General features: G+C 41.7%; 1 protein-coding gene across 3 annotated transcripts in view; it reads left to right on the forward strand.

Moving 5' to 3' along the window:
* The first annotated feature begins 8,464 nt into the window (after window positions 1-8,464).
* The window catches only part of LOC120827247 (nuclear GTPase SLIP-GC), a 37,878-nt gene continuing 30,090 nt past the window's right edge, over window positions 8,465-16,252 (forward strand). Inside the window, exons 1-9 of one of the 3 annotated variants that reach the window (XM_040189995.2) lie at window positions 8,465-8,742; window positions 11,975-12,056; window positions 13,211-13,329; window positions 13,480-13,527; window positions 13,628-13,661; window positions 13,824-13,916; window positions 14,313-14,403; window positions 14,882-15,086; window positions 15,223-15,432. In XM_040189995.2, coding sequence (XP_040045929.2) covers window positions 11,990-12,056; window positions 13,211-13,329; window positions 13,480-13,527; window positions 13,628-13,661; window positions 13,824-13,916; window positions 14,313-14,403; window positions 14,882-15,086; window positions 15,223-15,432 — 867 coding nt within the window. In that variant the 5' untranslated portion in view covers window positions 8,465-8,742; window positions 11,975-11,989. The remainder of the gene's footprint in view (window positions 8,743-11,974; window positions 12,057-13,210; window positions 13,330-13,479; window positions 13,528-13,627; window positions 13,662-13,823; window positions 13,917-14,312; window positions 14,404-14,881; window positions 15,087-15,222; window positions 15,433-16,252) is intronic. The other 2 variants (XM_078083790.1, XM_078083789.1) reach the window with 2 other exon arrangements.

Genomic DNA, 16,252 nt, shown 5'->3' on the forward strand with positions numbered 1-16,252 from the left:
AACGAGGAAACAAAGGTCGCGATCAAAGTTCAAAAGGAAAAAACTCAAAATCTCTCTTAATGAGGAAAAAGGTGGAGATCAAAATTCAAAAGGCAAAAACTCAAAATCTCTCTTAAACGAGGAAATGTAACAGGGATCAAAAGGACGTGACAAACGTTATCGGACTTGACGTAACTCGTGACGTGAGGGCTGGTGTGCAGGGCAAAACAACAAGACACACTGGCACAGGACAAGGGGCGACGCAGACTATAAGTACCCATGAGGGAGTTGTGGGAACAGGTGGACACAATCAGGAATCAGGGGAGACAATCAGACTGGTGACACATGAGGAAGGGCAAGGGACCTGAAACGAGAGGGAGTTAGTTTCCAAAATAAAACAGGAAGTCAAAAAACAACTGGAGACAGGACAAAAACGCAACTTGACATACAGGTGTGACAGGATGGTTCCTCATTGAGGTGGTGTGTGCGCGCCACAGAGACAAGTAAAAGCATGCAAAATGACTGTATAATTAAAACAAGTGGTGTCCAACGGTTACACATACTTCCTTGTTTTACATTGGCTTTGCATTTGTTCCTCGGGTACAGCAGGTTTTTCTGGGTTTTTACAAACGAACGCCTCTCTTGATGAACCCAGCTTTGATCAAACAAGGCGAAGTTTACTTAAAAATGTACTTAAAATAATTGCATGATCTTCTCTTGTTTTATACTAACCCATAGCCTTATTCTACTAACCCATTACATTAGTATTTCATTTTACTTTATTTTATTACTTGTGCACTGCTGTCTTGTTGTCTATTGTTACACTGTCTACTGTCACGCACCAACCGCTAAAAGACACATATATATATATATATATATTCTATTAAACTGTTAAAATGTGTTTGTGTAAGTCCAATTGTGAAGCAGGAAAGAGGAAATTCAAGCTTATCTTCCTGTTATTTTACTAATTGAAGCACTTACTTTGAACATGCAGAAATTTTTACTTTTAAAAAAAAAATGCAGCCCTACTTTTATTTAGTTCATTGAGAGAACACTATTTATATTTGCATTCATAGATATATGTTAAGTTCTTTGTTACGTGACAATAAGTATTGTCAAAGCAGTTTTAGAATCATACTGAATTCATTTGATTTGTTAGTCGTGTATTGAGAGAGAGAGAGAGAGAGAGAGAGAGAGAGAGAGAGAGAGATTTGATTTTTTTAAAACACTTTATTTACACATTTGTATCTTTTATCCTTTAAACAATATGATCACACGTGCCACTTTTTGTTGTTGTTTTTTTTCCTTCCAAGAAAAAATAAAACATAAAAAAAAAAGTAAAACTATGTAATCACCTGCTAAAAACTTGTGCAAATACCAGCTCGCCATTGACCACAGAACAAACAATGTAATTAAAACACCAGCGCTGTTTAAAAGCGTCCAAGTCCCCAATGTGTTTATAAAACCTAAACTCCAGCCAGAGCCTTGCTCTAATGTTGCACAGCCTTCCAGAGGAAGTTGTGCTCAACGCGGTCAAAAGCCTTTTCCTGGTCTAGAGAAATCAGACCAGTATTAATACCCAACGAGCTGGCGACCTCTAAAACATCACGAATGAGGTAGACATTGTCTACCATGGACCTGCCGGGCACACAGTAGGTCTGTTCCCGATGGATGACCTGCTCCATAGCTTCCCTCAGCCTGGAGGCAAAGACCCTGGACAGAAGCTTGTAATCCACGCACAGTAGAGACACAGGGCGCCAGTTGCCGATGTCCTGCAGGTTCCCCTTCTTCGGCAGTAGTGTTATCACCGCTCTGCGGCAGGACATCGGCATGGAACCAGAGGCCAGACCCTCATTAAAAACCTCCAGGATATCAGGTGCGAAAATATCCCAGAATGTTTAAAAAAATTCTGCGGGGAGGCCGTCGATGCCAGGAGCACGTCGTCCCTGCATGCCCTGCAAGGCGGCCTTCAGCTCCTGCACCGTTATGGGCCTGTCGAGCACTTCATTTGTCTCCTCAGAGACTTGAGGTAGTCTTCCCCAGAACTCCTCTGTCAGTGCTTCCTCCTCCCTGTACTCACTGGTGTAGAGGGAAGAGTAAAAGCTGACCGCTCGCCTCCTAATCTGGCATGGTTCCACCACCGGCAACCCTGTGTCTGCCAACAGTGCGTGGATCTCCCCTGCCCACTCTTCCTCTCCAGGCCGAAGAAAAAACTAGAGGGAGTGTCCATCTCCGTGATGGTCTGGAATCAGGACCTGACCAGTGCACCCTGAACTTTAACGTCTAACAGGTCGGCCAGAGCCATTTTTTTGATCTTGAAGACTTCAAAAGTCCTCAAAATGTCCTCTCCTGTGGACTCGTTTAAACGCTCTAGTTCCACTATATCAGTCTCCAGGTCCTTCATAGATCTGGTGATGTCTCTGGTGACGTTGAAAGTGTGCTGCTGACAAAGAAGCCTAATCTTGATCTTACAGCGGTCCCACCACTGCCTAAGACTACTAAAATCACTCTTCCTCAGCCTAAAAACACTCCAAAAATATGAAAGGACCGCTCTAAAATTCTTATCAAATGTTAAACCGGAGTTAAAATGCCAGTACGCGCTTTTTGGCAAAATGTTCCTAATAAAAACCTTACACACCAGAAGGGAATGATCTGAGAAAACAGCCGGTACAATGGTACACATTTAAAAAATATTAAAATGGTGCTTAAAAACATAAAACCGATCAAGCCTGGCTGAGGAGATTCTACCTTCTCTGAGGTGGGACCACGTGTACTGTCGGCAGTCTGCATGCATCCTTCTCCACACATCCACCCGGCCATGAGACTGGACCAGCTGCCTCAGAGCGTGCTGGGAAGCTGGATGTGGCTCTGCGTGGTTGCTGTCTGTAGTCGCATCTTCTGTGCAGTTAAAATCTCCCCCCAAGAATAAAAAATCCTCCGGGGCACAGATCATCTAAAAGATCATTAACTCTTTGTAAAAAAAGCTTCCTCTCTGTACCGATTGTTGGAGCATACACATTGATAAAAACAACTGTAAAAAGGTTGAACCGTGCCTTGACTAAAAACAACCTCCCCTCGATGATGTGTTTGACCTCCAGGGAGATTGGCTTGAAAGACCTGGAGAAGAGGAAGCCCAGTCCTCCACTGAGGTTGGTGTTGTGGCTCAGCAGGACTTCCCCTTCCCTCCTCCAGTCGGCCTCGTTGGTGCTGTCGCTGTGCGTCTCTTGCACGAAGAGAACATCAAGACGTTTCATTTTTTTAAATTCATAAATAGATGCCCTCTTCTTGGCATCTCTGGCTCCATTCACGTTCAGGCTTCCCACTTTTAAAGTATCCATGATAAATAAAAAATAAAAAACACAAATGAAAACCAATAAATCAATTAAAACACACATTAGGGCTTTTTCGTGATCATTGTTGATTGCTTGTTTTGCTTTTAGCACAAGTTTTTTCAGTCTAAAATCCTCTTGATCTGTGAAGCCAGACTCCTCTCGCTGGCTCATGCAGAGTCTGGCTGAGTTATAAAAACACACCAGGTCTGGGAAAAACTCCTCAATTTTCAGATTCCTTTTTTCTGTAAAAACATTTTTATTTGCTCTGCGGAGTAGAGTTTTTCCTGTTGGCTGTGTGTCAGACAGGCGCTGTGGGTGTCGCTGCTGTCCGACACACAGCCCTCACTCTCACTGTCGTCAGATTGCCCCTGACCCCCACCGGCCTCCTCTTCCTCCCCCACCTTGCTGGCTTTTGCCTCGCTGCATGTATCTTGCCTCTTTTTTTTCTTTTTGTTGCAGCTTTTTGTTCTCCTGCTTCCTCCTCCACCATCTCAACCTCCTCCGCCTGTTCCACCCCCCCATTTAGTTCTCCCCCCAACTGTGCCTCTATGGCACCTGACTCCTGTTCCACACTTAACCCCCCCTCACCCTTTTCCTTTCCTTCCTCTCCATCCTCACCCTGTACCACTTCACCCAAAGCTCCTCTCTCACCCAACAAAACACCCTCATTCACACCGTGCACAGCTTCCATACTCACCCCGTGTAGGTCAGACACAGCAGCGCTGCGGCCCGCGGAACCGCAGCCACCTCCGCGGCAGGAGGCTCCCCCGCTGCAGCCCGGCCAGGCAACACCTGTACGAACATGTCGTTCACCGTGAGGCCCGCCTCGACGACTCGGTTCACCTTCTCCACCTGGTCTAGGAAAATGACTACGGCCCCGTTCGTCCGAGCGGCCGATTTCACGCTGCTGTGCCCGACTATTTCCCCCACAGCCAACCCGATGTCCTCCACGCTGCACGGAAAGCCGCCGCTGATCTTGATGCCGTGCTTTCGCGTGAGGTGGGACAGATTTTCCCCATTTACCATGGCGTCCTAGGACGCCGACCGGCGAGACAGATTGATTGATTTTTTGAGAGTTTGATTGAGACATTTATTGAGACATTGAAGTATACATGGTTTATGTTGTTTGTTACAACTGTGGTCTATTGTACCCCCAGGTCTGTGTTTTGTGTACTTACCCCAAGAGCGCTCTGGAGCAGGGCTAAGTAAGATACCCTGGGGTCTACATACACCCGTAGGAAAAACCTCTGTTAGATACCCTAGATTGGACGCCAGTGGCTGTCGCCCAGTGTATTGTAGCAGTGAGGTAAGTGGTGTGATAGGTTAGATTGTGGTAGGTAGGTTTAGAGGATTAGGGAAGCTCAGGGTCCTTTGTTTTGTTTCTTTGCTTTAACCGACCGCTGGCACCGCCCTACTCCACAGGCCTTGTTACCTGTTAGTCCCGTGTTTTTGTACTCGTGTGCAATTGTTTGTGTTGAAATGTATGTATTGTCTCCATAATTGATCAGTGTGTGGAAAATAAACCCACTGTTTATCCATCCATTGTAGCAGCGTGTGTTTTACTTATCGCAGTAGCTGGTGCCTACTAGCTCCCTTAGCATACAGGTTCCCGCATCCAGCGGGTGTGGTCTTGGGTAGTTACGCCCTCCTCCTCTCCCGAGCCGGGGTGGAGGCGTAACAACCCCTGACCTAGAACCACCCAGGATGATCTGAGCGGAGCACAGGAAGTAGATAAATATATTTCAATGTGCAATTACCGGGAAATATACATGTTTCTTTGCTAAACAGTTCAGAAAAGGGAATCTTTTTGACTATTGTTCGGTAAAGAGATTTCTGTTGTTGACGTTCCCAGCCCCCTACAGAGGGGGTTTTGGTGTTTAAGGGGTTATTATTAAGTCATTAGCAGTGGTACCAATTAAGAAATAGATATTTCTCTCATTAAATCTTCTTTTAAAGTCTATTTAATTCCCCTATTTGCGAGGTTGGGCTCAGATGTCAGATGCAGAACTGTGCTGTTCAGTTTGAGGTTTACTACACCATAAACATCTGTGTACCTAAATGCATTGTATAAGTGGATAAACTTCCTCAACATCTCACAACCAATCCGTGTCCTGAAAAAGAAGAGAAGGGGGGCGGGCCACGCAACACGCTGGTCTGGGAGCTTCAGTTGGGGGAAAAGTTTCTTGCAGAACAATCAATCATTCACTTTGAGAGCCGCAATAGAGGAATGCCGAATAGTCATAAAACTCCTCTGTCAACATGTGAACCCTAACTGACCCTAAGTTTCCTAACAAAGGAGTGGTGACTTCATCTTGTGTCTCGTGTGGTGAACTTGGATGCAAATAATTGTGCAAAGCAGAAAATGTGTTAAGAGTTAACTTGGGTTTTGCTCTCAGTATTGTGACAGTAGATTAGATTATGCATTTGTAAATTGTGTAGTAAGCGTAGACTTATCTAACCTTTGTGGCTTCAAAGGAGTTAAAGCAGGGGTGGGCAAACCTTTTGGCTCAGGGGCCACATTGACTTTTAAAATTTGACAGACGGGCCGGCCGGTATCAGATGGATAGAGAGTGTTCATGTCAACCAATAAAAATTATAAGTAAAAGCCAATAACTAAAAAGTAAAGTGAACTTTCATTTTTACATTACATTGCATTTCAGTGGGAACAGTGTTGTTGGTCCCCCTTTTTTGCCAGTGCATGATAGTTTGGTGTCAGCTTTGTTCTGGCAATTCTCAGGACAGATCTGAGGTCTTCATCCGTTAACTGGGATCTGTGGCGTGATTTGTTGGTTTTCATCACGCTGAACGTCTGCTCAACCACCTAAGTATAGCCAAACAACACCAGCATCCTGTTTGCAAACTTGGCTTCGCTTAGTGAAGCATAATTCAGCCAAGTTGAACTTCTCCTTTAAGACGGCGTCACATTGAAGATCAATGAGTTCCAATTCCAAGTCAACTTGGCTTTGAAGACTCTCACTCTCTCATTTGTGTACATTTTCATGCACAAACTGATCTTTCCCTTGTAGCTTCATGTTCAGCGCATTCATGTGTGTCAGTATCTCTACAGCAAAAGCAAAATCACAAAGCCAATCTGCGTCGCTCAGCTTTCCCGATTGTTATACTGCGCGCGCAGGGCGGCGCAGTCCCGTGCGTCCGTGCGTTCGTTTTTGCCGTATAAAACGGACCACGTCTCCGTGGCACGCTCGCCTGTGGGGGAGGGGTGGAGGTGAGCAGCGCAGACCGCAGCAGCTGGTATCGCAGCCTGATGTAACCGCTGTAACGCTTAAGCCTAGTTTATGCTTCTGTGTTTTCAGAGCGACGCAGATGCAAGAGCCCCTTGCGTGTCCCTTGCGTGCCTTTTCACACCTCCTTGCGTCCTTGCGTGTGTCGAGCCATTTTTCTAGGCAGGCGACGCCTCCCGCAGCGCACAAGGCTGTGATTGGTCCGCTAACTGGGTCCTTTACGGAGTCTCACATTTCCGCTTCCATAACCAGGTACCGCCATTATTAAAACGAAGAATGTTTACGAGACAACGGATCAGATTTAAGAACTTTTGTCGGAAGAAATGCGTAAATATGCCCGCTTATACAAGCCGTCATTGGCGGGTTGTATAAGCGGGTTGTATTCACGGTGGGAGATCGCCGCAAACGCCGGTTTGCCGGTCGAGAGGTGCACAAAGTTGTGCAGGAACATACGGGACAAATGTGTCCGCGATGAAAAGCAGCAGTGGCGATGCACGAGGCAATAAAGTCTATGATAAATAAATAAACAAATACATAAATAGACGTGACTCTCTAGGTCGTCTTCAACAAAAACACGTCACTCCGCCTGTTGTTCTGGCGGTGAATTACTCTGCAACACACGCAGAACCGTGAATTGAAACGAGTGCGTCGACGCAACGACGCAGACGCAAACGCAGAAGCATGCGCCAGCCTTTATCCGTTCCCGACTTGAGTTAAGAAACATCGATGCTGGTCTTTTGCCGTCATCGAGCTTTGGGAAACTCAAGTCGGGAACGGAGAAGTGTTACAGCGGTCGTAACAATAATTTATAATTCATAATACTCGGCGGGCCGGATCAAAACGCCCAACGGGCCGGGTCTGCCCGCCCCTGAGTTAAAGTCATAGTTTTTCAATCAACAGATGAGGGGTTTGCTCCTCCAGGCCATGTTGGCCGAGACAAAGGGGAATTACGGCAGTAGTTCACACCTGTTTCACGATGCACTTGGGAAGTAAATATTACGTTTAACAGAGCTGCAGTAAAAGACTGCGGTCAACTCAGCCGACACTCGGATTTCCGTGGTCAACTCAGCCGACGCTTGAATTGTAGTGCACGTGTATGCTGATATTTACGGTATTGAACAAGTAACCAGAATAAAAGCTGTTTAATCCAATATTCTGGACAATGACTGAAGTATGTGTGTTCATGACCATTCTGACTACTATTGTACAAAAAAAAGAATACTTTCACTGTACAAAGTTAGATAATTATCCTATATTTCAAGTTCAAAAGGACAATTTCTAAAGTTTGAACTGCAATAAAAATACTTTTCTCAATAATTCCAGTCAAAGACTAACATACATGTGATAAGGACATATCTGAATATTATTGTAAGAAAAATGAAATATTTTTACTGTACAGATTTGGAGATTTCTTTAAAGTAAAAGCCATAGAACCAAAGAACATTGCATGTTCAAAAAGACAATATCTCCATATTTGAAATGCAATAAAAACATAATTCTCAATAATTCCAGGCCAGGACTCATGTTAAGGACCTCTCTGACTACTACCTTGCTGAATATCAAGTATTTTTACTGTACAGATTTGGATATTTCACAAGTAAAAGCCCTATTTTTGCTCGTTCAAAAAGATCATTTCTCAAAGTTTGAACTGCCCTAAAACGAGATTGATCAATAGTTCCAGACCAAGACCAATGCACCTGTGTTAAGGACCTCTTGGTCTGGAACTATTGATCAATCTGTTTTTATTGCAGGTCAAACTTTGAGAACAAAAAGAAATATTTATTTTATTGTACACCAGTAGTCATGTACAGACACATCATATACGTGCACTAAAAGTCAAGCGTCGGCTGACTTGACCAAGGAAATCCGAGTGTCGGCTGAGTACAAAAAGCGGGGGTGACCATAGGAGTTGGGGGGGACGTTACGCAACCGTCGGGGAGGTTAAAGAGGAACCAACGCGGCTCGGAGCAAAGTCCGTTTTTTTTCCCCCAGAGGGTCGGTTGTTGAAAATAAATGAATCATTCAGACGGGAAATGCATCGTGGGAGGAGTTTCACAAACAAGAATCTTTGTTTCGTTTCTTGAGTGGAGTCGCAGCATTTTTCAGAGCAAAGGGAGTTTCACCCCCGCTGGAGTTTGACAAAGCTGGAGGAGCGGCATTGACCCACATCTTTGACCTTCTCGCTGCAGGTAAACCATAGAATGTATATCGTGTCTTTAAGGATGTTAATCCCCGCGGGTGACTCTTATTGAACGTTTGAAAGCTGGAAGATCTTCACCGTCAGGCACGTAGTGATGTGTCGTTCACATTCGTTCATTTTGAACGAATCCTTACAAGGACTAGATTTACCGGTGTTACACCCCTACTGGTTTTTCCACCTACTGGTTTCGCTACGCGCGCGTGTTTGTGTTCACTCCACAGCTGCAGATGTGTCCGCCTCAGTTCCCTGATTCGTCACACATTCACAAACATATTTCTGAAAATCTTCAAAACGCATCACAAATCCATTGCAGCGTTTACGATTGTATAAGTGAGCACCACATCATGGCCACGTACGAAAACATTCACATAAAAAAATATATTAAAGGAAAGATCGGCACAACCTGGATTCGAACCCGGGGCATCAAAACATCAAAATAGTACCCTTGTGGCTGCTCTTAGCAGTGCGCCACGCAAACACACAGCAATTTGTGACCCTCAGTATCATTTTTTGATTTCGTTGACGTAGATCAGCATGGAGGAAACCTTTTGGTGTCGTGGATTTAAAACAACTGGTTACCTTGGGCGTGTCTTCCGTGACATCCATCTGTGGTTCCACTGGGTTTGCACTGGGAAACCACCTTTGGAGCAGGACTTCTGCTGTCCAGCATGCTTTATTTAGAGCTACTTTATTTTTTTTTCAATTATTTATTTATTGTGACTGTTAAAACACTATTATTTAATAACATTTCCTTTTGGGAGCTTTATAAAGTTTTTGATTCCTAATAGAAGTTTTGCAAGTGTATAATCTGTTTCACTCAATTCCTTCACTTTTTGTGGGTCCATCTCTTGTTCGGAAAGATCGTATGTACGACCTCATGGCGTTTTTATAGGGATGCTGCTTGTTAACTTTAATTGGGTGACAATTAAGAATGGATACATTTCTTTGGATGTGATCCAAGACACGCCCAAGGTAACCAGTTGTTTCAGATCCACGACACCAGAAGGTTTCCTCCATGTCAATCTCCTTTCATTGATATATCAAGACCAAACCCTGTGTACTACCCTGTGGCGCAGTGCACAGCACGACTAGCTTTGAGATGTGTTTGTATTTTGCTGCATGGGTTCGCAACCTGGTCGGTTCGATCTTTTAATATATTTTCTAAACTTTGTTTTGTTCGTGTCTGTGGTTTACGTCACGCGATGGCCGTAAGAAAACAATATCCTTTCTTTATCAAAATATGTCGCTGCAAGGCTGCAGCCTCATGAAGAAGTAGCGTTGCACATGTCCTGAAGTGTTCCAAGACACGCCCAAGGTAACCAGTTGTTTTAGATCCACGACACCAAAAGGTTTCCTCCATGCTGATCTACGTCAACGAAATCAAAAAATAATACTGAGGGTCACAAATTGCTGTGTGTCTGCGTGGCGCACTGCTAAGAGCAGCCACAAGGGTACTATTTTGATGTTTTGATCCCCCGGGTTCGAATCCAGGTTGTGCCGATCTTTCCTTTAATATATTTTTTTATGTGAATGTTTTCATACGTGGCCGTGATGTGGTGCTCACTTATACAATCGTAAACGCTGCAATGGATTTGTGATGCGTTTTGAAGATTTTCAGCAATATGTTTGTGAATGTGTGACGAATCAGGGAACTGAGGCGGACACATCTGCAGCTGTGGAGTGAACACAAACACGCACGCGTAGCGAAACCAGTAGGTGGAAAAACCAGTAGGGGTGTAACACCTGTTTTGCCTTTAGGAAAACCTCTATTGTTATGAACGATGAACGAATCATTGATCTACTCGGCGAGTAGATCAATGATTCGTCTTCGATTCAGTCTTCGGATACGGATCTTAGGATCATTTTTCACGTGACCTGCGCTCAGAAGAGGAAACAGAAAGGATTTGTTTACCTCGTTCACTTTCGCGTGGCTAGGTTTAGTAAGACGTGAATGATATTCCTTCCGCCCCTCCCTTCTCCTCCTCCTCCTCTTCCGCTTAGTGCTCGCGCAGTGCTGAGCGCCTAACAGCTGCAGCATCAGACCAACAGGTCTTGTTTGTTCATTTTCTAAAAAATGAACAAACAAAAAGGCTCATCCAGCTGTTTACTGACGTTTGTCATGTTTAATGAAGAGAGAGAGAGAGAGAGAGAGAGAGAGAGAGAGAGAGAGAGAGAGAGATCTAGACAGACAGATCATTTAAAGGCAGTTTTACTGTTCTACAAATTAGACAAGTTCACTAGTATTGTTTAATTTAATCAATTATTGCAATGAAAGGTAGGTGTCAAGTCGAGCTACGTGACAGTCTGGTGAGGTATATTGTGGTATATTATTATACCTGTGTAATGCTGCAGAAACAGTAAAAAAAATGCTATGCATCGGGCCTAACAACGCCCCGAGCTGTTATTGAAGATATTGAAGTACAGCCTCTCGTTCCTTATTGCTTAAGTAATGTACGGTGACGGCGACTTTCTCTGTATCTGTCCACACTAAAGTATTGAAAGGAAAGAAGAAAACTTGGCAACTTGGAGAAATAGCCCCTATGCCTGTTATTATAATAATTGGTTGTTATAACTTTTACTATTGTTGTTTGTTATTTCTTTTACTGTTAAAGGTAATTATTTGGTCGAAAGCGAATGTATTATATATTTTATTACTGATTAATCTGCTGAACATTTTCTCTTTTAATCAATCTATTGTTTGGTTATTAAAACAAATTCAGACAATAGTGAGAATACTCAAGCATTTTTTAAATTATAATATTTTAAATGTTTGAAACCTCAAATCATACCTGCAAACCTTTCGCTTTTCGGCTAAATTCTTGGCCAATCAGCTTTGACATGTCTACAGCGTCTTCATTTCCCCTCCGGCTCTTCACCCTTTCACTCCAAATTGAAGTTACCGCCGACACTGGATTAATGTTATTGTTAATATTACCGTACATGTTTCGGCGCAATCTATGATCTAAATGAGATCAGTTTAAATTGTTATAAAAGCTTGATGGTCAAGCACACATTAGCATTAAAGTATGCTGTAGCCATAAAATCGTTTAACGAGAAAATTGATTTTATCAAAATAGTTATTTTTCTGGTAATTGATTATTTCAATTGTATTTATACGCTTTACTGATGGTTGTATTTATATAAACTGTTATATTCATTCAAATGTGATTCTCTGAAGTTGCAGTGGTTGATTTAAATGGGACTATTTGCTTAACTTACAGTTTCCATTCGTGGTCATGGATGATTTTGTTTGTGATAAATTAACTGAATGGGGTCTTCGGGAATGGATAGGAAACTTTGCAGGTAAAGTACTACCATGCCTCTTTTTAGGGCACAAAAACTGTTTATATGACCTACCAATACTGAAATATCTACAGCAGAGGTCTTCAACAGGGGGTCCGCGGAGGTACTGCAGGGGGGTTGCAACATTTTCTGTTGATAAGACAATTATTAAAGAAGAAAATACAAAAAAATAGTCAATTTTTTTGGTCTTCAGAATCAGAATTACATTTATTGTCTTTCAATACACATTAACACGAATCCAACATATTGTAGCGAACGGATAAATTGGAGAAGACGTTATTTTTCAGTCCGCAATGCACACATTCAGCTTCCCACAGGAGCTCCCTCAAGCTGGGAACCGGTTAATTCACATCACCTTTCATGCAGATACGACAGCACAGGCAATCAGATCGCGTTCATGCTCTCGTCTAAAGAGCGCGAAGCTCAAAAATAAAAGATGGCGGACCAAGCTCCGTGGAATAGGGGGTCCCTGCTCCATCTCGCCATCAGTTTGGGGGACCTTAGCCTGAAAAACATTGAAGGCCCCTTATCTACAAAATGAATTAAACTATTGTGATGAAAGATTTTCTCAACCAATTGGGAATTGAAAAAATCAGAACTAAAAGTTTTCATCCTCCGTTTATTTCCCGCGAGGGAATCAAAGTTGCAGCAGCTTGACGTGGATCTCAGGTTCTAACCTTAACTAATCAGAGCATCACAGTCTTACTTTACATACACGGGGAAGACGCCTTGTATTTATTATGGTACGGAAAAGAACACTGACATCAAGGTAATGTATAGTCACAACATATTACTCACTAGATTAACTTATTAGTTAGTGACCGGAGACACACTCTCTTTTTCCTCCACACAGCTGTAATCATTCATGAATCAGATAAAAGAGGGGAGGTGTTTGTGTGTCTTGTGTTCAGACATTTCTCTTGGTGCCATGGAACTTAATTTGTCACTGTTAAACTCATGATCAGCTACAGACAGTTAACCGTACAAAACCTTATGGCATAATAATATTTTACCATTACACCATGAAACATGCTGCAATGTTTATAAGTGTTGACTAATATTTGCAATTTGTCTCTCTGTTCAGAGAAGACAAAAGCAGCAAAGAGAAAAAGACGTGGACATTTTAAGGAGACACATTCATGTTTTACTTGCAGAAGAAGGCTTTACAGAGGAAAGTTTTTTGTGTCTGGATGATCAAGAGGAAGAAATTGCCAAATTGATCCCAAAAATGGGACCACGGTTCATATTCAAGAAGAGACTGAAGTTGTTAATGGTAATGTTCTGTAAACACAATTTACACAAATACTTTATACGTAATTTATATAGGAGCACATAATTCATGACGCATAATTGATAATAATAACTCATTAACAATAATAGCGTGTGCTTGAATTTTAACATTTATTTACTATTTTGGATTTAGAAGGAACAAAATACAGCAAATCCAGATACAGCTGATGCGTCTGCTCAAGTAAGTTGAATAAAGTTTCAAGCACTCAGGTATCATAAGGCCTTTATTATGAATTTTTTTTAAATTAATTTAAAACTCAAATGTCCACGTTTACCCTCAGGTCATTCCGTCCACTAGTGGAACAAGTAATGAAGGTGAGATGCACCTTATCTCATTGATTACATGTTGTGTTCAAAGTTTTTAACATCTTGCTTTGACTCAACAAATATATTGAGACCGTGTCTTTATATTGTGAGAGGCAGATGCAACACATTTTTTCTTATTTTTTTTTCCACCCACCAAAAATCCCCAATAAGGAAAGAGCAAGTCTGATCTCCAGGGCGAGTCCAATCAACAGCAATCACAGACTAAAAAACAACGTCTTGCCAAAGGACCAGGATCCTACTCAGGTATTTATAATACTTTCCAAATAATGATAACCTCCAACTTACCAAAGGGGTTAACATTTCTACGTAATAACATTTTTAGAAACAGACAGCAAATGTCTGTTTCTACATCTTGGTGACTAACTATGCTGCCCGATTTAATCTTACCAGACAACCAATCAAAGTAAAGACCCTAACTGTGGCCTTTAACTGTATGATGTTTTAAGAGCAAGACCAGGGTTTATCCTTTGATAATACACCAAGATAGGATCCTGATGATCCACTCTGGAGCATTCTAAATGGACCTGACAGAAGAAGTTCATCTAATTTTTTAGCTTCTTGCCTCATCGTGCATTACAGCTTATTCAACTCACTGGTTCAGGGTTCCTGCTGAATAGTTCTTTATATTTACTCTAACAGAAGAAGAGACACTGACTAAGGTGAAAGAGATAATGCGATGTGTCCTAAAGAAAATACCTCACAGACGAAACAACCTGAGTGACTTCCTGAGGTAAGAAATAAGTCTACTCAATTTTCATATCAATATATTATCTGGCCTTGGTTCCCCTCCAGGGGCTGATTTCACTAAGAGAATTAAGATTGCAGGCCATCATCTGTTAGACCCGCTGTTCCTAAGTATGTCCATTTTCACAAATGTCTTAAGCGAAATCTTTTCAAATTCTCCACAAAAATTCACTCAGACTCAAGGATGAACTGATTAGGATTAGTTGGTCATGCTATGACATTTGCAGACAAATATCTATCAAGATAAAATCAAGAAGTGAGGAAATTTTGGAAAATCATGAATGTAAACGTTTTTGGGATTCAGTAGTAATTTACCAAAAATTGACGGAAAATTACAGTAATTCTACTGAAGAAGATACAATATGCTGTGGAGGCCTGTTCCTAGATGGATCTACTTCTGATCATTACACATTGTTTAAGTGTTTGTGTATTTCTAAAACAAAAAATAACCCACACTACAACAGGAGAAAAATCCATGATTTGGAGACGGACGAGAGGGAGGTGGTTGGTGTCTTTGGCAAAACCGGAGCTGGAAAGAGCTCTTTGATAAATGCTGTCATTGGATTGCCCTCTGGAAGCATCAGTGCATGTACATCAGCCTTGATTAAAGTGGAGGCTAACATGCAGAACTCAAAGTACGAGGCAATTATTGAGTTTATTACGAAAGAGGTAAAAATGTTTGTTTACTTTAAGCTATTTTACCTTATTTTAAAAGGCATGATGTGGCTTCATGAATACAGTTGTTGATTACTCAGCAGGCCGTTTAATTTAACAAAGTTAAAGTTTTTTTTTGTATTTCATTTAGGAGTGGAGAGATGAGTTGTGGTTCTCAAAAAATTTTGGTCTGGAAAAGGATGACGATGACCCAGAATATAGGGACATTGTTGAAAAGCTGTCTGCGGTGTATGGAAAAGACGGGAAAGAAAAACCTCCTGATGACCTCATGGATACCAAATATTTCAAAGAGATCCCTGAATTTCTCGTTTCCAAGGAGAAGATTTTGACAGCTAAAGAAGTAAGACTAAACATTCTGTATCCATTGAAAATGAAAAGCCTTCTGTTGTGACTGACAGTAGTTTGACAAATGTAAAAGTAAAATCACCATATGATTCTTTCTACTTAAAGAAAGAGTAGCTTGTCCTCAATCACTGCAAACGCACATAAAATGTACCTTTCATAATCATAAATAAGTTTGTCTCCCAGTAACTAAATAAAATAAAAATGTACAGTATATAACAGTTTTAACAACACCCAACATTCATTATTAAGATTAAATTACGTCTTGTATTAAATCTCAATATTGATTTGGTTTCCAGCTGGTAATAGAAATAGTAATAATACTATATCTTTTAAAATGAGCAACCTGTGTAGCATGTCGCTCCCAACAGATGATCTGACGCTTTACTGATGGTTGTACAATTTATTCATTTAAATCCCACAAACAACCGTAAAAACTTTTGCCTTTTGTGAGGGGGGGTACTAATACCATAACCGTTTGTTCACTGACCACCGTATTTTCCGTTCTTTTTCCTTTTGCAGTCTTCACCATTTGACTTTCGTTTTTTAACCCAAGCTCTGCCTTCAAAATAAAAGCATCTAACTCAAAACAGGAAATACACAACGAAATCAAGAAATTAATCAAAAACATGTAATAAAGGCAAAACATTCATTAATACACACAAATTAGTTACAAACTGACTTCCCAGTTGGTAAGCATGACCTTTTGAGTACCACAGGGATCAGTACTTGAACCCTTTATATTTGGTTCATTTATTAACCTCTTTTAATGAGGGGATATTTAAATAAAAAAGTATGAGGGGCCGTTTAGGACTTAA

Source organism: Gasterosteus aculeatus, chromosome 11 (genome assembly GCF_964276395.1).
Source record: "Gasterosteus aculeatus chromosome 11, fGasAcu3.hap1.1, whole genome shotgun sequence".
Taxonomy (NCBI): domain Eukaryota; kingdom Metazoa; phylum Chordata; class Actinopteri; order Perciformes; family Gasterosteidae; genus Gasterosteus; species Gasterosteus aculeatus.